Source organism: Micrasema longulum, unplaced genomic scaffold (assembly GCF_059751315.1).
Source record: "Micrasema longulum isolate JH-2025_06_02 unplaced genomic scaffold, ASM5975131v1 h1tg001163l, whole genome shotgun sequence".
In the NCBI taxonomy this organism is placed as follows: domain Eukaryota; kingdom Metazoa; phylum Arthropoda; class Insecta; order Trichoptera; family Brachycentridae; genus Micrasema; species Micrasema longulum.
The window spans coordinates 174,318-195,589 of NW_028278350.1; the positions used below are offsets into that span (position 1 = coordinate 174,318).

General features: G+C 31.9%; 3 protein-coding genes and 1 long non-coding RNA gene across 6 annotated transcripts; 2 read left to right on the plus strand and 2 right to left on the minus strand.

Annotated features, from left to right (window-relative positions):
* Positions 1–618: 618 nt before the first annotated feature.
* LOC148276693 (uncharacterized) lies at positions 619–2,776 on the minus strand. Its single transcript, XR_015823674.1, has 2 exons — positions 2,697–2,776; positions 619–2,447 (listed from the first exon to the last, which is right to left on the minus strand). It is a non-coding gene; the product is annotated as an uncharacterized LOC148276693 (long non-coding RNA).
* Positions 2,777–3,873: 1,097 nt separating this feature from the next.
* Positions 3,874–6,555, plus strand: LOC148276694 (coenzyme Q-binding protein COQ10 homolog A, mitochondrial). Of its 2 annotated transcripts, none has more exons than XM_088233924.1 (3): positions 3,874–4,078; positions 4,153–4,278; positions 5,343–6,555. In XM_088233924.1, the coding sequence occupies exons 1-3, from the start codon at positions 3,993–3,995 to the stop codon at positions 5,800–5,802; spliced, it is 672 nt and encodes a 223-aa protein (XP_088090050.1). In that variant the 5' UTR covers positions 3,874–3,992; the 3' UTR covers positions 5,803–6,555. The 2 variants fall into 2 exon arrangements, with proteins under 2 accessions (XP_088090050.1, XP_088090051.1); XM_088233925.1 differs by having other exon boundaries at positions 3,889–4,078; positions 4,165–4,278.
* Positions 6,556–6,987: 432 nt separating this feature from the next.
* On the minus strand, positions 6,988–11,535 carry LOC148276695 (peptidyl-prolyl cis-trans isomerase H). 2 transcript variants are annotated; one of them, XM_088233927.1, is made up of 3 exons: positions 11,301–11,535; positions 9,089–9,265; positions 6,988–7,386 (listed from the first exon to the last, which is right to left on the minus strand). In XM_088233927.1, exons 1-3 carry the CDS (start codon positions 11,382–11,384, stop codon positions 7,093–7,095), a joined length of 555 nt encoding a protein of 184 aa, XP_088090053.1. In that variant the 5' UTR covers positions 11,385–11,535; the 3' UTR covers positions 6,988–7,092. The 2 variants fall into 2 exon arrangements, with proteins under 2 accessions (XP_088090053.1, XP_088090054.1); XM_088233928.1 differs by lacking the exons at positions 9,089–9,265; positions 11,301–11,535 and adding an exon at positions 7,972–8,300.
* Positions 11,536–13,374: 1,839 nt separating this feature from the next.
* LOC148276696 (uncharacterized) lies at positions 13,375–18,490 on the plus strand. The gene is made up of 6 exons (XM_088233917.1): positions 13,375–13,540; positions 13,634–13,795; positions 14,026–14,270; positions 14,714–16,051; positions 16,440–16,613; positions 17,807–18,490. The coding sequence occupies exons 1-6, from the start codon at positions 13,438–13,440 to the stop codon at positions 18,056–18,058; spliced, it is 2,274 nt and encodes a 757-aa protein (XP_088090043.1). The 5' UTR covers positions 13,375–13,437; the 3' UTR covers positions 18,059–18,490.
* Positions 18,491–21,272: the final 2,782 nt, after the last annotated feature.

Sequence of the window (21,272 nt, forward strand, 5' to 3'; positions counted from 1 at the left end):
AATATAAAAAAAAAGAACAAAAACATCGAGAAAAGTATACAATGGTAAACAGTATTTGTATATAAAAAAGGAATATTACATCTGTAACAAATATAAATATTTACCTTTATAAACGAAAGGTAAATAAAAGAAAATAGCAGTTTTTTAAAAAAGAGGAAGAGAAAAAAAAAGAAAGTGCCTTAAAAGGAAAGTCAAAAAGTTTACTTCATGGTTTAAATAAATATTAATATTAAACAATAATAAGTTTTAAAAATAATTATACATACAAGAGTTAAAGCAAAAGTGAATAACTAATCATTATTTAAATTTTAAATTATTAATTCTTTTTCAAAACACAGAACTTGATCATCAGCGGCGTGGTATAAAATAAATCTAAATCATCACTGTATTGATTTGCAGGTCGCTGCATGCGAATAATTGGCGAATTCAATGAATAATTAGTACAATGATAATGACTGTAAAACAAAAAATTAAGTCGTGTTGGTCTATGTGGAATACGAAAGTTTATTAAAGTTAACAGTTCGGAGCAATCTATTTTATTTTTTAATAATTTGTAAATAAACAAGAGGTCATTTATTGTTCTCCTGCTTGACAGTAATGGTAAATTAAAAGCAGTCATCAGGGATTTATAATTTATTTCTGACACAGGAAGACCTAATTAAGTCTTTGCTGGATTTCTGTTTTCTTCTTAATATGACGACACTTGAGACTTTTCCCACATGTTGAAAATATAGTAGGACAATACCAGAGTGGATTCAGGACCAGATAGATAAACAACTGACCAAATATTTACATTGAGGATCATACTGGAATACAATGTTGACACCCACCACATGGTTATTGATTTTAAAGCAGAATATGACAAGGTCGAAGCGGTACGAGGCAATAGCTGAATTGGAGATTCCTAAAAAGCTAATACGACTTACTAAGATAACAATGTCTAAAACACAATGCTTGGTGGAGGTCCAAAACAGCCAATCAGATCCATTTCAGACATACAATGGTCTAAAGCACAGTGATGCACTGGCACGCCTGTTGTTTAATACTGATCTAGAAAAATCCATAAGAGATGCAGGAGTAGAAATAACAGTATTTTATTTTTAAAAGACGACCTAGACTTAATCTTCAGAACTATCTCGGGATTAAAATATGATTTCTTAAAGCTAGAGATGGCTGCAAGTGACATGGGTCTTAAAATAAATTCATCTAAGACTAAATGGATATAGTTATGCGAGAGCGTCCAACCCTCTAAATACTACGATATCTTTATGTGCTGAAAATGTACAAGCTCCAAGTGCTTTACTTTTTTGTCAAATAAAGAAATTAAAATAAAATTAAACAAGAAGAGCTGCAGAAAACAGTCAAACCACTTGGAAATTTTTAAAGTTAATATAACAGAGATAGCCATGATGTGGGGTAAGAAATTTCATTGATCGGCAAAAAAAGTATAACACTTGGATCTTGGACGTTTTCAGCACATAAAGATATCGTAGTATTTAGAGGGTTGGACGCTTTCTGCATATTGTAGTATACTATTGAAACCAGCATTACCAATTTTTAGCATTTTGAGGGTTGAATGATTTCTGCATAACTACGTCCAAATATACGTTAGCAAGAAAGTCACAAATAAACTATGCACAGCAGGCAATTGACGTTGGGTCACACCACATAGACAATGTCAACTCCTTTAAATATTTAGGTACTGAAATGACTAATGGTAACAATTATAGTAACGAGATTAGAGCACCGCTATCGGCAACAAACAGATGTTATTATGGCTTGTTTAAACATCTGGAATCCAAATTGCTCTCTAGAAAAACTAAGACCATTATTCATAAAACTCTTCTCAGACCAGTCATTGGATATGGTGCCGAATGGCCCACAACAGGCTGTAGCGCCACTGATGATGATATAATTTACCCAAATATTTCGACCTTGACTCCGCCGTTATAAAAACGCCATAAAATGTCACAGAAACGGCGCTATTATTTATATATTTTTTATATTCAAGAAACACTTATAAGTATATTAAAGGAGCACTCATCACATCCAACAAGGCACTCTGGAGGCAAAATGTCACTTACTTCAATGGTATAAAAACCACCACATCTGCACTGATAAGAATAAATGTCGCCATTTAAAGTCAATTCTTTTACACTAATATTTGCAAAAATAGGGGGCTGTTCAGACAACTTTGACCTCTTTAATTCCAAGTCATATTTCTGCCTTGATTTCGGATCTTTTAAAACATTCCATGCTTGATTCACAGAGTGGAAGTGATTGTTTGAATATCGGTTAACTTGGTCACTTAAAATAGCTTTGTCAGGGTGATATCGTAAAGCTAGTTCTTGATATTTCCGTTTTAGCTCTTCGAACGAGCATTCTTCATCACACTCCAAGATAGAATAGTAATTCTCCATGGTGGGCTATTCAATGGTAAGCTGGACCTGGAATTACGGAAAAGCGTTTTATAAATCTTGTAACCCACGGAATCCAATTGGAAAATATACTTTTCCAATCTATGCGACTGTTTTTCTACAACATAAAACATTTTCTTATATCCATGACTTAATATAAATATTATTTAGTCCATAGTAAATCGATTTCTAAAACTATACATGCGAGAATTACTGAGAACATTCACAGATTGAATCAATAAACAATACAAATAACACAATAAGAAAACTTGCTCTGACTTTAATTAAACGATTGATGATAAGGTTGACGGCTGACAGTTGACAGCTGTCAACTTTGCACGTGTTTTGTACAGACATAGGACGGTTTGTCTTTATACCTACCATAAACATATTGTTACCATAGGTAATATTGATAATATATGGATGGGGCCATATAAAAAGATTTTCCTTTTTTTCCTTTTATTAGGGCCTTCTACCAAAACTTGATAACATCGGACAAAAATAAGTGACATTGAAAAACATTAGAACAACATAAACAGAAGGAATAACAATAAAGTAAAAATTACAAATTATTATTATTTTAAATTTACCTTATTTAGAAGTTTTATTACAAGCAGTCTAAAAAAATACAATTTGCTATCCTACTTACATTTTCCGAGAAGTTAAAAAAAGAAGAAAGATAAAACACGGTTTTTTTTATTGAGAAATTCTGATAATTAAAATTGTAACATTTTGAATACCTACTTATGTAAAGCAATGAAAAAAAAAACATAAGATTGATAATTTTATTTTTATATCACAAAAAATGATCAAGATGCGCTGCGATTGGTGTACCGATGCAGTGCCCTATGCACCATTAGGTGTGGAAAGGGAATGATGATATTTTTTCCAATAAGCCTGACAATGGTTAGCATTGTAAATTCTAAAAGTTCATCATGCCAAATATTAAAAAAAAGAAATTCCAGTAAAAATGTAATTGTCAATCATACATACTATATAAAAAAGAATAGTTTAAAACGTTTAGAAATACAAAAAATACAACATTATAACCGTAATCTACATAGAGGGGCAGATAAATGACGGAAATTGTAGCTCGTATATTTTATATTGGGATTTTGTCGTATTATTTATGTTTAACTGAAACAAATATTATAAAAAGTAGTAAAAAAAACAATGACCGTAAAAATGTTAGGATTTCAATTTTTATGCCATTTTTTGCACGTCATATCTGGGTTAGAAAATGAATATCAAGTAGAACAAAGTTCAAATCTGGCACCTTTGATCCACAACACTACCAAATATAAAACTCGGTTCAAAGATAATATGAAAAGTATCATAATAAAAATAAAAGCTTTTTACAACCTGCCAAATCCCATTTGTTTTTTATTTTGATCACATTTCATGCTACCACGTAATCGAGCTAATAATATAACTTTTCGACGAATGATTTTTGGTAAGTTTTAATGGTAACATTATTTTCAATGTGACACACTGACAGTTTGATTATGATGTGATATGTGATGTCAGTTTGTCAATCGTTCGAAGTTCAGAACGCCTCAAAAACTAAAGATAAAGATGTCTAGGGCGCTCTCTAATAATTATTTGAAAATTGGAAAACTATTGTGCGAAAATTCTGTGTCTAAATCAGCAATAATTTCTTCGTAAGTATAATATTCAATCCATATTTTGAATGTGATTTAAGCAACATTTTCAAGGTTTATTTGAATAAAAATAGATTGATTTTCAGACTAACTCCGTTGAAATGTTCGTGTCCTATCAAATACGAGTCCTGCAGATCTATTTTCAATTTAACAGGAAACAGTAGCAAGAGAAAGGATCACAGAGGAAGAAAATTAGTAGGGTTAGTATTACAATTAAATTTGATATATTTTCTTTTTTATTAGTGAAAAGTACACTTTTCATGTTTTTTATCATTTTCAAACAAATAAATCAACATTACAAGACGTCTGTATTTTCTTGAGCATGTTGTATTTTCAAGGACGCCTGCGGAAAAAAGGTGCTCTGAAAATAATATAGGTACAACGGTATTAACAAACATTTTTGTCTTTTGCTGTTGAAAGATATTTACAAATGCTATAGAATCTATGCCCACTTTTATAGATGAGCCGTAAGGAATGTAAATTAATGAAAGGAAGTGTTAAAAATTATGCATTTTGTCTGTTTTGAGTTTTGTGATGTATTCAGACAATACGGTCAAGGAACAAGTTTATAAAATAAACTAACATTTTCTCAAATTTCTTATAAAAACTCCTGAGCATTAGCCAAAACTAGACAAAACTTCACAGGCTAGTGCAATGAGGTATAATAGTAGGATAACAAGTGTGTAGTTGATGACATTTTAATTGATGGATTATTTACTTCCTTGCCTTCATTTTTTAACGGACTATCGTCATGGTCATGTGACACTGGAGAAAAACGTGAAAATTATTTAATTACATGCAACTGTGTAAAACAGAACAGGTATATCATTTCATTTGTAAATATTGTAAAATTCATCAAACACGTAGATACATAATTAGCTTAATTTTTGACTGCATTTTCACAATTTCACAACAAAGTACTTAAGTAATAACAAGTAAGTTAGTAACAAGTTGCACAGAAGTATGACCACAGAAAATTGTGAAACCAATGAAATATTTGCTAAATTTGAAGTGCACCTAGGAAAGAAATAACGAGTCTATTTGAATCGGGTTGTGGTCCCGTGGCTAGTGTTGCGGAGTCATGGATCAGAGGACCTTGACTTCCATTTTCTAATAGTGAGTTATTTAATAGTACCTTCTTAAAAATTACCACCAAAATTTAAATATTTGGGTAAATTATAAGAATGCTAATATTTATTTTCTTAAAAAATGGGCTAGGGACAGGTTTCAATCCAATATTTTCCAATATGTTTTATCATTGTAGGTACTCCATGGAGCAAATATTTTCTGTGGTGTCTGACGTGGAAAACTATAACAAATTTGTGCCCTGGTGTAAGAAGTCAGCCGTCGAATACAGAAAACCGACTAATCTCAAAGCGGAGTTGATAATTGGATTCCCCCCGATAAATGAAAGATACACCTCACACGTAACTCTCATGAAACCGCACATGGTGAGAGCCGAGTGTACAGAAGGGAGACTGTTCCATCACCTTCTGACTATCTGGAGGTTCAGTCCAGGACTCAGGGCTCATCCTAACTCCTGTTTGATAGACTTCCAAGTAGCTTTCGAATTCCGTTCACTATTCCATTCAAACTTAGCTAACATATTTTTTGATCAAGTTCTTCTCCAAATGGAGGGAGCGTTCATAACAGAAGCATCTCGGCGCTATGGAAAAGCTACAATACCGATGCAGGTCATTGAAATAAAAAATACTAAAAGTTGACGAGCAAATTATGTAGTAAATTAGTCAATGAAAAAAATAGGCTGTTGTCTTTAATTAATAGTGTGTTTTGATGTATATAATGTATGTATGTATATATGTGAGAAATAATATTAAGTCATAATAGTGCATTATTATATGTATAGGTACATATTATCTATGTGCCATGTGATGGTATGTAATAATATTAAATTATTGAGATCGTAGTTTTATGAGTGCGTGGAAACTACAAAAATATAATGTTAACAGTAACACAAGACAACTGGGTTGTGGTCCCCAAGTGTTGTGGACTAACTCACAGACTTTTAGGAAATGGTCTGAAAATATTTGGTTAAATAATAAGAACATAAATATTTCTTTTTCATTAAAAAAAAGGTACTGCTAATAATCATACAACTTTTATTTATTATCAAAGCAGAACCGAGTTAAGGTGGATTTATTTCATTTTAATTAATACGAACAATAACAGAAATTCAACATCGAATTTTAATCATGAAGTGAATTACCCTGTAATATCTTATTTTCAACTTGTGAATAGAATAATTCCAAATGTAAATTTGACTTTTTAAATAATATTTTAAATGATTTTGTTTCCTATTATGTTCATTTTACTGTTTTTAAATTTTTTCACTTCAATGAGGAACTTCAGCCCTACGGGAAATGGATACAAAAAATGATTTCTTGCACGCAGTAAAAATTTGAGCATTCAATTGTACCGCAAAGTTTCTTGAAAATGTACAAATAAAATAATAAAAACGAACTACTTTGAACGACGTCACTAGTTCATATGAATCAACCAATGATAATAGAGTTGTGAAAGATTTCCGGTTTACGGTAATTCAGTGGACTAATCGGCAGAACTGACCAAGAAAAAGCGGAAGAGATCAAGATCTAATTTAAACTCAACAGTAATTTCAGAAATACAAAACTTTTAAAAATCATAGCAATGATAATATGATACATAAAAAAAAACCACTGAACTTCCTCATTGAAAATATCAATGTAAAAATAAAAATATAAAGAAAATATTTTTTTTCAATATATAATATCAATGAAGTATTTAACCAAAGTTATTTAAGGATTAACAAATGTTTATTATTATTATGTTTCTATTGAAAATAGGAAACATGAATTAATGTGATCAAAATATAAGAAAAAATATGTTAGACTAAAATAAATAAATCATTATTTGTACAAATTTCATTTTTTTAATAATACCTTAAAAACTATTGTTATAAAAAATAACATCACGAGTCCTTATAAAAATAAATATTATATGTATCATGAAAGAAATCACATTTGTCCGCACTGTGATATTGTTACAGGTATTTTTGGTTTGTTGTTCGGTCCCGTGGGAACATTTTCAATTTTCCTCATGACCAATAGTCCGTCTATAACTCTTCCAAATACAACGTGTTTATTATCGAGGAAGTTACACTTTGCACAAGTGATGAAGAACTGACATCCGTTGGTGTCTTTTCCGCTGTTGGCCATAGAGAGTAGACCGGGAGAATCGTGCTTGAGAGAGAAGTTTTCGTCAGCAAATGTGCTGCCTCCGTATATACTCATCACTCCTGTTCCGTCTCCCTAATTACAGAGGAAACAAAACAATTAGAAAAAGAAATATATAAAGGAAATATAGATATATTTTATTATTATCATTTCCCTTTCCACACCTTATAGTACATAAGGCACAGCATGGGAAATATCACATACTATGAATATCGATAAAAACGCATAAAATGGATTTAGATTTTTTTTTCAAAATAAATGGAATGATAATAATATTGTGGAAAAATGTTTTCATATATATTTTTTAAAATAAAATTGTTAAAAAACATGTTTTCAATTGTGATGTCAAGATTCATGATGGTGTTCTATTACAATTTAAACGATCACAAACAAAGTTCAATATTTAACCGAATTGTGAAATATTAGGGGCATGGTCAATGCAATGAACCGTTTTTGCAGGAATTTAAAAATTAAAAAATATTTTTTATGGTACTAATAAGTATGATAAATTTATTTCTTTACTCCACACTATTTCATAGAAACTTATTAATTTAAACACGTCTTACGCTTCAGGTGTCAGTCCGGGCACTATAAAATATTGCAGTGTAAATTACTGTATTTTAAAATCAATATTTCACCCAACCATGTCGGGAAACGTACCCGAGACCTCTTGCTCGTTTTGACCGAGCATAAACTAGAGTTCCAGACAGCACACATCTTGTTGAAAGAATTCCTAGGCGGGTTGCCAGCTTTTTGTGCATGCCACCATCCTCAAGTATTTAAAGCTATCAACTTTCTCGATCTCCTGCCCATTATTATTGAGAGAGAGAGGGTGATCAGGGTCAGGACAGGATTGTTGCACATAATCTGGGTCTTTTTGGAAACAATATAAAGACGAGCTGAGTTTTCCTGCAGTCTGTCAACAATTTTCTAAAGATCTCCATAGGTTTTAAAGAAGAACCGCATAGTCTGCATACTCCAAGTCCTACAACTTAAGGGGGAAGTTTACTTCTATACCTCGGTCACCAAATATTGATTTTCATATTAAATATAATGTATTATGTTGGCAAAGTGACAAATTATTACAATGAAAATAAGTTGCAAGCCAAATGTGGTTGCTTCCTATATGTAGTTAATTAATAGAGAATAAAGGTAATTGTAATATATTTTGTAGTTTTATTTTATTTTGTACTGTGTAATACAAGTACATAAATATAATTTATACTTATAATACAAACAATAATAATATAATGTACTAGAGGGGTATATGCAAAAGTTTTATTTCAACCTAACGAAACTTAGCCAAAAATAAGTAAGGGTTATCACTAGAGCCCTTACAGGGAAAGGCAGATGATAAAACATTTAAGTATACACATTGTATGTGAATGTGATGCTTTATATCACAAAAAAAGCCGTGGACCATTGGTTAAACTTGAGGATGTGAGAGTGCTCGCCTTCTATTAAATAGCCCGATACTTCAAGGACTTGGAGTAAGAGATTTAGCAATATATATGAGTGTACTTACCCTTTACTTTAAGACTTAGGCTTGGAGGGTGATAATTTACTTACAGGAACCCGTTACAATAGATCTCCACAGATCACAGCGATGTCAGAAGCTTATTTAGAACTAATCCCTATCTTTAAGAATAAGCATCAAAGATTCTAAAATACAATTGAATATAATAAAGAGCAATTTTTTTACAGACCATTAGACCATTCAGGCATGGATTCTGGTTGAACCTTATATGGATATAAAGCAAATTCTATACGTACTTACATTGACAAAGTCGCCCCCCTGTATCATGAAATCCTTGATAACTCTGTGAAATATTGCACCCTTAAACCCCAGAGGAACTCCATCCCTTCTATATTCTCCGGTACAAAACTCGCGGAAGTTTTCGCTTGTCTTCGGAACAACATCGGCAAATAGCTCAAATATCATTCTCCCTATTTCCTGCAAATCAAACATGTAGCGAGATAACTAATATTAATATTTCATTGGCTAGAAGCAGGACTATTTAAAGTACATTTTACAAAAATTTTAAGAAGAGTGATTGAAAATTAAATACATGTTTAACTTAATATACTTCTGCACAAATAAGAATTATCGATAAAATATTATTAATACACTTGTAAAAATTCAACATTGCATATTTATGTTAACTATTTAGTTGGCGGACATAAATACATACATCTAAACCTGATTTTTGTTAAAGATGCGACTTATTAAAATGTTCTGCATCCAGCAAACGATATATACATAGTAAGTTACTAAAAAAAAAACCTTTGTAAGGCGGCTCAAAACATCTAAAATATTTATTCAACAATGTTTTGAGTTCAAAAATGTTTTCCCTCTCTGTTGCAAATTTAAAATACTTATAACAATACACTGAATAAACTTAACAAGGCTACAGCTGACTATCCCGTCAGATTTTTGCACAATAGTAATTAGACCAGTTAGAAAGAACATTCCTTTTGCAATAAATAAAAGCCTTGCACATAATAAGCAACTCACGTTTACAATATTGAAAAATTAGATAAAACTATTATTTTTCCTTCTGTTCATGCACAGATATTTTTTTTTTTACAAAACAAACAGATGTACAGGACAAATGATTATAAATAGAAACTATAAAAAATATAAATATTAAAATAATAGGGCTTGTTATCCAATAAAATGTATTCGCTTAATTATTTCATTTCATTTTTTTTTTTTGCACAACAACAGGCCAGGAGACCCAATTACAGTTGTGAATCACATCACAGATCACCCAGACTTGAGAAAAATCACATTGAATTTTTTATTTATTTATTTATTTGACACTTTATATACATATACAATAAATATACATATAAAGGCGGGCATATTGCCTTAAGGCAATTTCTTCTACCCAAACCGTTCAGTCTGAGAAAATTATAAATACATTACAATTATAAATACAATACAATTTTTTGTGTTCTCACCGGGAATCGAACCCGGAACCTTCCGTGTGTGAGTCAAGCGCCTTGACCACTACACCACGGAGGCCGCCAATTATACGAAAATAAAGCGACAACGGTTTAAATATATATATAAATAATAAATATACTATGTATTAAAATAAAAGAAAATAATAAAAATAAATGTGGACAAAACAAGGAGATAGTGGGAAGGAAAAGAAAGAAATTGATGAGGAGTGGTGAAGGATGAATGAAGGAAAGTAGGAGTGGAAAATTGCATTTGATTTGATGATGAGAAATAAAGAGCCAAAAAGGACAAAACGTCTATTCTCTGTTATTCTGAATTAAGCCTGTTTGTTAGTTCTCTTCTGTACCTATTAAATATATCAAGATATGCATTCTTAAGAAATTGGGAAGTAAAATAATTATTTCATGTACATATACCTAAAACATAATACTCATTATCCTGTTTGTAATTGAAAGTTTAGTTGTGTTTTATGTGTATTTGTGAATATTTGTTTATATGTCAGATGTTTTGAAGCCTCATACATATAACAAATGATTTATATATAATATTATAAAATATTTTTTACATGATATTAAAATACTTAAAACAGGTTGTACCTAGTTAGGCAGACTAGACATAATCCAGAGAAATCTATTACCTAAGTATGTATGTAGTAGATAAAGAAATTGTAATTTTTGTTAATAAACCATTATTATTATGTGATAAATTTTATTATGGTATTTTGTTAGTAATTTTAATAATTTTAAAAACATATATTTTATTACAAATATAAATTATTGGTGCATGGATGGAGTGAATTTAATATGATTCTTTAGTTTGCCTTCGAATAATTTTATGAAAAATTATGAAAATTCTCTTTTCCCGCGAAGGATAGTGGCTTAGTGCTGCACTTGTTTTGCATCTACGCACGCTCAAATCAAAGGGTAATCTTGTTTTTCGGACATTCTGTATAACACATAACTTTTTTCTCTTTAATAATAAAAAAAACTTTTTTTAAATGCACAAAATGATAGTTACTTACCGTAGTGCCGACGGTTATATCAAAGAAGACAACCGGATTATTTGGATTTCGCAATTGCGACTGAATTTGATTCCATGTGGGCATTTTATAAAAATATTTGTCACGATCAGTTGTAAGTAGCAAAACGTAAAACTCACATTAAATAAATATTGAATTTTAGGTTATGTCTTATATCTTGTATTGTATGCGATTGTATGCGGCTTGTTGCTAGTTACTCGAATAAGTTGGCAGTAATGGGCCATAGATTATTATTTTTGTTCATGACAGATAACTTATATAATGTTGTCAGCTTGACCATTAAGGTCTATGGCCATCAATGCGCGTTCAAACATCACCATCTAAGCGACATGACTTTTTTTTAAATTTTCACTGGCAGAATTATAGCAGAATTATTGATGGATAGAAACTAAATTAAGTTGGTTTTAGAATTCAGCAGAGCAGTAGGTTATAAAATGTTTATATTTCGAATACTGTTTTTGAATTATTGGACGGGCGCGGGCGTGACTAACTGAGACACTAGAGAAAAAAATTCTTATGGTTCGTGCTTTAAAAAGAAAAATATCTTGAAATAACATTGGGGGCATCTTCAACTAATTAGTTGTAAATAATTGATTATAAAAAAACGGAATTGAGTTGTGATAGAGCGGAATTCCAACCTCGAACATCTGATTTGTGAATCTGCTACATTAGACACTAGCCACGGGATCACAACTCAGTTTGATTTTATATACGAAAATAGGCTGGTAATTTTAAACATCTTATGAAAAATTAAAGATTAAAAAAACTTAAAACTAATGATTCCCTTGGTAGTAGGTGAGTTATCTTTGTATTTTGCATATATTTATTTAGTATGGAATTGGAAAAATGATGATGAAAGTAGGTTGAATGCTGCCGAAATGCGATCCCTCAGGTAAATGTGTAAGGCTGAGGTATATATTATTGACAAAATTAAGAAATTGGTGCTGCGTTGGTATTTCAAATTTTATAAAACTATTTACAAAATTTGAAATACGTAAGAAGGCATTGTTTTTTATTTTAAAAAATCGTGAAGACCGCAAACTTGTAAATTATCATAGATGTTGTGTTCAAATTTTTGCAGATGATAATTGTTTGAGTTTTAGTCACAAATATAGTAGGTAGCGGAATAAAACTAACTGGCCATGTTATTCAAAAAAAATATAATCAATTACGTTGGCTCTTGACCTCATAGAGTTGAGGATTTATTCTATTTTTTTGTCATATGTATCTTTCAATAAAAATATTTTTATTTACGCTATGTTTTTAGTGTCCAATATTATTTTTATTAATGCTTTTATACTTGTTTTGTTGTTGTTATTTGTATATACAGGGTGTTATTTAAACCCAGTCATATCCGAAACCACGATGATCAGTATGTGCAAGAAGACATATTAAAAAAATATTTAGAACAAAGAAAGTTTTTGAAAATAAAATGTAAAAAAAAACAAATGGTTGCTTACTTCTGCAGGGGAGAAGTGAGGGGAGCGCGGCGTAGTATCAGACTACCCCCCTTCTCCCTCCTCGTTTCACCCCTGCAGAAGTAAGCAACCATTTGCTTTTTTTGATATTTTATTTTTAAAAAAATTATTCGTTCTAAAAAAATATTTAATGTGCCACTATGTCTTCTTGCTCATACTGCTCATCGTGGTTTCGGATGTGACAGGGTTTAAAGAACACCTGTATATATGTATATATATTTACACCACAAAAGGTCAGAAGGCCCAATTACAGGGGTGAATTACATCACAGAATACCCAGGCTGGAGAAAAATCACATTTTCTCACCGGGAATCGAACCCGGAACCTTCCGTGCGTGAGTCAAGCGTCTTTACCACTACACCACAGAGGCCACCTCATTGTCATCTATTGTGCTTTTAAGATTCGTAAATATGTGTTATTGAATTTTAATATGCAATTATGGTATTTGTATTTCAGCCAATATTATCATGTATTGTTTTTGTAAGAGACCTCAATTAATAATCGTGTGAACGTAACTTTCCGTTGGTCTTAGAAAAATATTTTGTGGATTGTCTATGCTAACATCGTGGGGAAAGTTTGACGTTTTCGCATTTCCCACGTGCGGTTTGATTTTGGTGAATTAGTTTTTCCATTTTACAAACATGGGACGAAAGGCGAAGTTTGACGATGGAGTGAAAGTTAAAAAAGGCCCAGGAAAGAAAACAAAAAAACAGCCAGCTCCAAAGTTCGATGTTAGCCTTACTGGTAAATTTTAATCCCTCAACGTTATTCTTATTCAACTAAATTATCTGTAGCTATAAACGGCGAGTGATTGATGTATTTTGTGTTATTTTCTAGACAAAAATGATAATCCGAGTGAATTGAGTCACAGGCAACGCCAGAGGGCAGCCAAAAGGATAAAAAAACGAGATGACAAAGTTGAAAAGATTAAGGAAATAAAGCAAAAAAAGTTGGAGAAAATTACAAAAGTTAATGGTGTCGGCACACCAAAACCGAAAGGTTCGTACTGTTGTTTGATTTGTTAAATTAATATTCCCCGATAATTTATCGAAATAATTAGTCGTTTTTGGTTGTAGTCCAAAGTATGAAAATAGTCTGGTTATACTGAAAAATATGTAATTTTTTTCCATTGAAAGATTCTTTATGTATCATAAACTAACAAAATGAAAACTCGTGTTATATTATATATAAATATATATATATTATCTCCTTATAAATCTGTATTGTAGGATATTCTGATGATAACAAAACATGGTTGACTCCGAAGTTAAAAGAAACCAAACTGAAAAAATCAAAGAAAATGGAAAGTACTCCAGCCGAGAGTGAGGACGATGATGAGGAGGGAAGTGATGAAGAGATGTCTGATGATGGAAGTTTAAAAGAGGCCGGGATTGAAGGTGATGAAGTGTCTGATGACGGGCAGTCTGATGAAGGCGACGAAGATTCTGATGATAATGATGGTGGTGAATACACGGTATGTGTAATATTTATCATATTCAAAAATAGTATTTTCAGTATGTATATATATTATTTTCGTTGATGAGTACTACCTTATTTTTTGGACCATAAGATTCACCTTTTTTTACTCTGAAAATTAAACCAAAAATTGAGGTGCGTCTGATGCGTCTTATCATCCAGAATAAAACTTTCTCCTAAAAATTGCTAGAAATATTTTGTGGTGCATCTGTCCGATGCGTGGTATCGTCTAAAATTTAGTTTTCTTCTAAAAATTGATAGATATATTTTGGGGTGCGATGCGTCTTATCGTCCGCAAAATACGGTAAATTTAACTAGGTAGTTTTCCGTACAACTTTGTTGTGATTTCATTATTCTTTCCTTAAAATTTAATGATTTTGTAATCAATTTACAAACTAAGATGAAGTTGAAATTAAAATATGTTCTCCCGTTTATTTGCAGACAGGAACTTTAGAAGATGGTGCTGGAAGCTCAGATGACTCTGATACACCTGAAAAGGATGATTTTAGTGGTTCCGATTCTGACGGTGATAGTGAAAAGTTGGAAGACGGTGATGATGAAGATCTCCTACCTATCGAGAAGGCTAATAAACAGTTGAAAAAAAAGCAAAAACAACAGCAAAAGTTAGCTGATAAAGAAATGCAATTAAATATTGCCAGTCATGACATTTTCGCTTTCCCAACATCCGAAGAATTAGAGCAGCCGATAGCTCTGCAGGAAGTTCAGCAAAGAATTAAGGATGTTGTCGCTGTCTTAACTGATTTCAATAAGTTTAAAGAGCAAGGAAGAAGTCGTCCAGAATATCTAGAGATCCTTCAAAAAGATTTATGTACTTATTACAGTTATAACGAATTCTTGATGGAAAGGTTGATGCAACTGTTCCCTTTGTCCGAGTTGATGGAGTTTCTAGAAGCCAGCGAAGTGCAGAGACCCCTGACAATCAGAACAAACAGTCTTAAAACCAGAAGAAGGGAACTAGCTCAAGCTTTGATCAATCGCGGCGTGAATCTGGATCCTGTCGGAAAGTGGAGCAAGGTCGGATTAGTAGTTTACAGTTCCACTGTTCCTGTCGGTGCCACTCCGGAATACCTTGCAGGGCACTATATTATTCAAGGTGCTTCTAGTTTTCTGCCAGTAATGGCGTTAGCTCCGCAAGAAAACGAGAGAATTTTGGACATGTGTTCCGCCCCCGGGGGGAAAGCCTCGCATATCGGAGCTATCATGAAAAACACCGGAGTATTATTCGCTAATGATGTAAATAAAGACAGGCTCAAAGCTGTTGTAGGAAATTTTCATCGACTCGGAATTGTTAATTCGATCGTTGTGTCATACGATGGCCGCAAGTTTCCATCTGTTATCAAAGGCTTCGACCGAGTACTTTTAGATGCACCCTGTACAGGTACCGGTGTAGCCGCAAAGGATGCGAGCGTAAAGACTAATAAGGATGCCACAGATCTTCAGAGATGTTACAACCTTCAGAGACAATTAATTTTAGCGGCAATTGACTGTGTCTCTGCTAGGTCCACAACTGGGGGATATATTGTATATTCTACGTGTTCCATATTACCGGAAGAAAATGAATGGGTGGTAGATTACGCACTTAAGAAAAGGAATGTCAAATTAGTCCCTACGGGATTAGATTTTGGGGCCGAAGGCTTTACTAAGTTTAGGAATTTAAGGTTTCACCCTTCTATGAATTTAACTAGACGATTTTATCCTCACACGCATAATATGGATGGATTCTTTGTTGCGAAACTAAAAAAGTTTTCAGATGCTATTGTAAGTTTAATAATATTACTTTTTGACAAAAAAAAATATTTTAATTTATCAAAACTGACTCAACTATTTTTAGAGAAAATAATTTGATGGGCATATTTGTTAGATTCATCAGGTTTGACTGGTTAATTAAAATTAATAAAAATGTGTTTCATTGCTGTCATGATTAGCATATTTTAATTTTATTTTTTAACTCAATTTTTTTGTTTTTACGAATGACATCACTGATATTAATTTAATTTTCTTTTGTTGTATTTTATTTCAATTGTACCTGTATATATTAAAAAGAAATGTATTTATCATTGTTAAATGTACTTAATACATCCGTAAATAAATAAATTAGTCTCCATTTAATGTACATAACATATAATTAATAGAGTTTTTATTTTAGCCTGAAGATGTAAACAAATCTGAAAATGAAGAAGAAACCGAAGAACAACCCTCTGAATTAAAAGAAAATGGCATTCCTAATGGAAAATCATTAAAAAGGCCGGCAAGTGATGATGTTTCTCCGAAGAAAAATAAGAAGGCTAAGAAACAAAAAAAGGCGGACACTACAGCTGAAGTAAGTAGCATTATATTACATACATATAAATATGTAACAGTCATCTAGAAGAAAATAAAGTATCACCTCTACTTTTTCTAAAATGTAAAATATAGCTACATATCGATGCTAGAACAGTTTCCTCGATTTTTTGCACTAACTCATCAGTCAAAATGTCTCCCACTCCTCTGTCGTCATCTAATCTAATTTAATCTTTGGATAATTTATATAGCGCCATTTTAGTGAAAATAACCTCAAGGGCGCTGTACAGTAAATAAATATCCCAGCACGTCTTGCAGCTACAGGGCGCATGGACGGTTTGGATTCTAGTTCCTCGTCTCCAATTATGATATATAAGAGCTAGATAACAGCACGTCTTGCAGCTACAGAGCGCATGGACAGTAAGAAATCTAGCCCCTATTTACATTTTTATTTAAAAAAAAAATATTTGACAATGAAGTTTAGAGTTTAAGTGATATTTTAAAAATCGAAATAAAAAGCAAATTTATAAAAATAGAAGTTAGATAACAACAAGTCTTGCAGCTACTGAGCCCATGGACGGTTGAAATTCTAGACCCCATTTACTAAATTTAGATATTTGATAGTTGATAACATTTACAAAATATGATAAATATCACAAAGTCTTGCAGCTACAAAACGCATCGACGAATGGAATTTCAACAACGCAAGAATGATTTTAAAAAGTTAACAATAAAAAATAATTTCATGCACATTTGTTCTGCCTACACTTAACACCCTTCTCCACTTAAACGCGCTCTCTCTGTTCATAACACTTTCGCCGTTAACCCGTTTTGATTCGTAAAAAAAAAATAAGTAGGTATTATTCCTTCCGAGAGTAGGAAGCAGATCACAACAGGTGGCTCGCTCTTAGCAGAATTTCTTTAAAATATCTTTCACGCAACATGAGTTTACATACTACCATGTTCCTGCGATGCTCGCTGGAGATCCCCCTCTATCACTCCAAACTTGCCAACCCTCAAAAAACCACAGCCCCCCTATGGTCATAGAGAGGTACACGTAGGGGTAGGCAGAATGGATATAACGCCATATCACTCTGTCTTTGCATGCAGACCTTGCTCCCTCTACATTCATATATCTCATGTACGCCGATAATCCTACTCTTGACATGTCCATCTTCAGGTTTTTTTTTTTTTTTTCATATCATCTTTATTTAATTTGTGTTTTTTTTTCAGAGTGATACATCTGCAATTGAATCAGAAAATGTAAGCAGAGGTCCCGTCCACCCAAATTTATTAAATAAACAGAAGAAAAATAAAGAAAAGAAACTAAAATATAAGAGCTCGGATAGTGAAAAACCAACTGAAAAGTCCCCCAAACCGACAAATATTGGAAAATCAGATACACTTAAAGACAAAAAGAAGAATAAAAACAAAAACAAAGCTAAACAGTTTAAAAAGAAACAAGGGAAGAAAAATAATGCGTAAATAAATTATGTTATATTTTGCGACTCGAAATCTGTCCCCTGTAAATAATCGTGAAAAAATAAAATATTTTGATGATTATTTTTTCATTTATTGTCTAAACATCCCACAGTGTTTTCCCCTTTATTATTTATAATAAATAAATAAATCAATGTTTCATACTTCATGTAAATAATGAAAAAATTCAGTCGTCTAAAATTTTGTAAAAACACTTTGATACTTCAATTATACACATAGTATAATACAACTCATAGTAAAACTTTTAATTGTTTACTTTTCCGAGTATGAAACGATCATAATGATCATACATTCCTAAACCGAGGGATGGAATAAGTTTGCATGTTCGAAGGGTTCTTGTAATTTAAAAGTTGTAATTTTATATTATTATTTAAGCGTTACTCTTAAATATTTTATGAATAAAGAATATGACATTTATTTATCTTTGTTTAATTATTTGTTTGTATTTGTCTATTTTGTTTGTAAATTTACAATATTACGTAAATTTGCTTACTAGCATAACATTAATTCTTCTTTGCAGTCTCAATCCTGGGAATTGGTTTGCAGCAAAGTCCTGCATCTCGTCCTCCATTGGTCTCTATTTTCTGCAGCCCTCTTTAGCTCGACATATGAGGAGCAGTTTAAATCTTCGCATACTTGCTCCAAATATTCCCGTCGGGGTGCCCTCTATAATTTGTCCCCTCTGCCATTCCCTCTATGATGTCATGCAGGAGACCCTCATGGCGCATAATGTGGTCGATCCATCGGGCTCGCCTCTCTGAGATGGTTTTGATTAGATGCCTACCTTCTTCGATTCTGTTGAGAACCTCGTCATTAGTGATGTGGTCTCTTCAGCAAATTCCTTGCATTCCTTACCAAACATTAATTATCAAATATAATGAGGATGATTAATGTACAACAGGGGATAAATAATGTTAGAATAACTATAGATGTAAATATTATATTTTAAATATTGGATTCAACTATGTTAATCATAGAACTAAATAAAATAAATAACGGCTGTCCAAACCAGATACAATCCTGGGCTAATCCAAATCACTAAATATATTGAAGAGCCGCATAAACAAACACTTTAACTTTTTGAAGAAAAAATAATAATACAGGATGTCATTGTTATAAAACAATTAATTTTATTAGTTCTTCATGAATTATTTTTTTACCAATATCATAATTAATATTAGAATTAGAATAGTCCAGATACCACATACGCGCATTAAACTGAATCCGACTAAACTACTCATAAATAAGTAGTTTTACGTTTTGGTCATTTGGTACCCTGTAGACGTTGCTTAGTATGCAACTGCCGATTTAAATTCAATTATGTCGTTTGCAAGTGTCAAATACTGCTGGGATTAAAGGGGAATACGGCAGGATCACATTTCATTTGTAAGAATTGAATTCACAAGTAATATTATTTAAGGATTCGATTATTTTACCATTTGTCAGAATGTTAAGGGCATTCCTCGTATATATTTTATAAAAGATTTTCGGACAACGAGTCATGTATGTTGGTAGATAGTATAATAAGGTATAAAATTGTTTGTTTGTATAAAAAAAAATCATTAAAAAAATTGAAACACAGCAGGTTTCTGATAAAAGATTATTAAAGTGGAAAATTTCAAAATGCGTTTAAAAAATGAAAAAAAAGTGAATTGACAAAATTCTTTTTTTAATAAATAAAGAATAAAAAAACACGTGACGTGTTGTCGATGGTTATTTAATATATATCAAATTTAATTAATATTTTAAACAGAAAAGAAAAAAAAAATTTTTTTTGAAAAACGCATGCAACGTTGGCATAATTTAAAAAAAATATACTGATCATTTTTTTTGTTAATATTACGGAATATTGACGCAAGTGATTTTTTTATTAATTGCTTAAAAGTTGACCGGTATGAGCTGCTATCATTTTACACTAGGTGATGAAATATGGAACCACTCATATATTGCAAGTATTTGTTATTTGCTATTAGATTTCTATGTATTGGAATGTGAAGTTTATTATTTGGACATTTTGTTTGTATTGCCAGGGTAGTCGAATTTTTTTACCCAGCTTTCTATTAATAAGCCTTAGTGTAATATTATTTTTTTTTTTTATTTTATATATTTGGACCCCTGTATTTAGTAGCCTTACGTGTCATGTACAAGGCTAAGGTACTCGGAAAAAAAAACGTTTTTGTTTGTCTTGGAAATGGGATGTTCGATCACTGATTTTGGTTTATTACCTTTATGAGTCCAATCACCATTGTTGCAAAGTTCAAGAACAATGGCGCGTGATAACTACTTTTAACTACAGTGTGGATATCTGTTAAGGATATTCCATCTTTCCTGTATTCTGCTTCAAGATTATGGCGTTGCAAACTGTGTGTAATATTAAACGGTATTAATGTACTAAATTATTTTTTTACGTTTGCCTAATAAAAGTACCTGTTTTTTTATAGTCCAGTCAGCACAGCATAACACAAAATTATCTTATATTTGTGTATATTTTTCACGGTCTGGCAACATTACGGGGCCACTTAACGCATGCATACAGGCGGGATGTCGGGTAGAGGGGGGACTTTTGGACACAGCACGATGTATACAAACTTGGTTCTACGCGCCTTCTGGCATATTATAATTTCATGTAATTAATATTAGTTGTTGCCAGACACAGTGCGTGTGTAAGTGACTTATCTGACAGTGACGACCTATATTTAGATTTTATAAAATTCATAGATGAATACGCACTGTCACAAAGATATGTACTGCCCATCATCGACGCCAAGATTCTAATAATAATGATAATAAAAACAGCTCCGCATGAGGCCCGCGGGCCGTGCTTTGGACAGCCCCGCATTAAAATATTTCACAGTCCCTGAGCTGGCACCTGAAGCGTAAGACTGATCATCTTACCTTCGCTTAAGAAAAACATGACCAAGATACACTGATTGATGTACCAATGCAGTGCCCCATACACCATAAGGTGCGGAAAGGGAACGATGGTGATCAATAATGTTTTAATATAAGGTAATCGACAAAAAATATCTCCGAAGTTCTACACATTTTGTCAGCAAATAATAAATATTCTTTATGTTACCAATTATTGTAATCGAAAATGAAATGAATTATTTTTATAATTAAAGATTTTTTTTAAATATATTAAAAATGAATTTAGAGGTAACATTTAAAGAAATCGAAAAATATTATCTTAAAAATG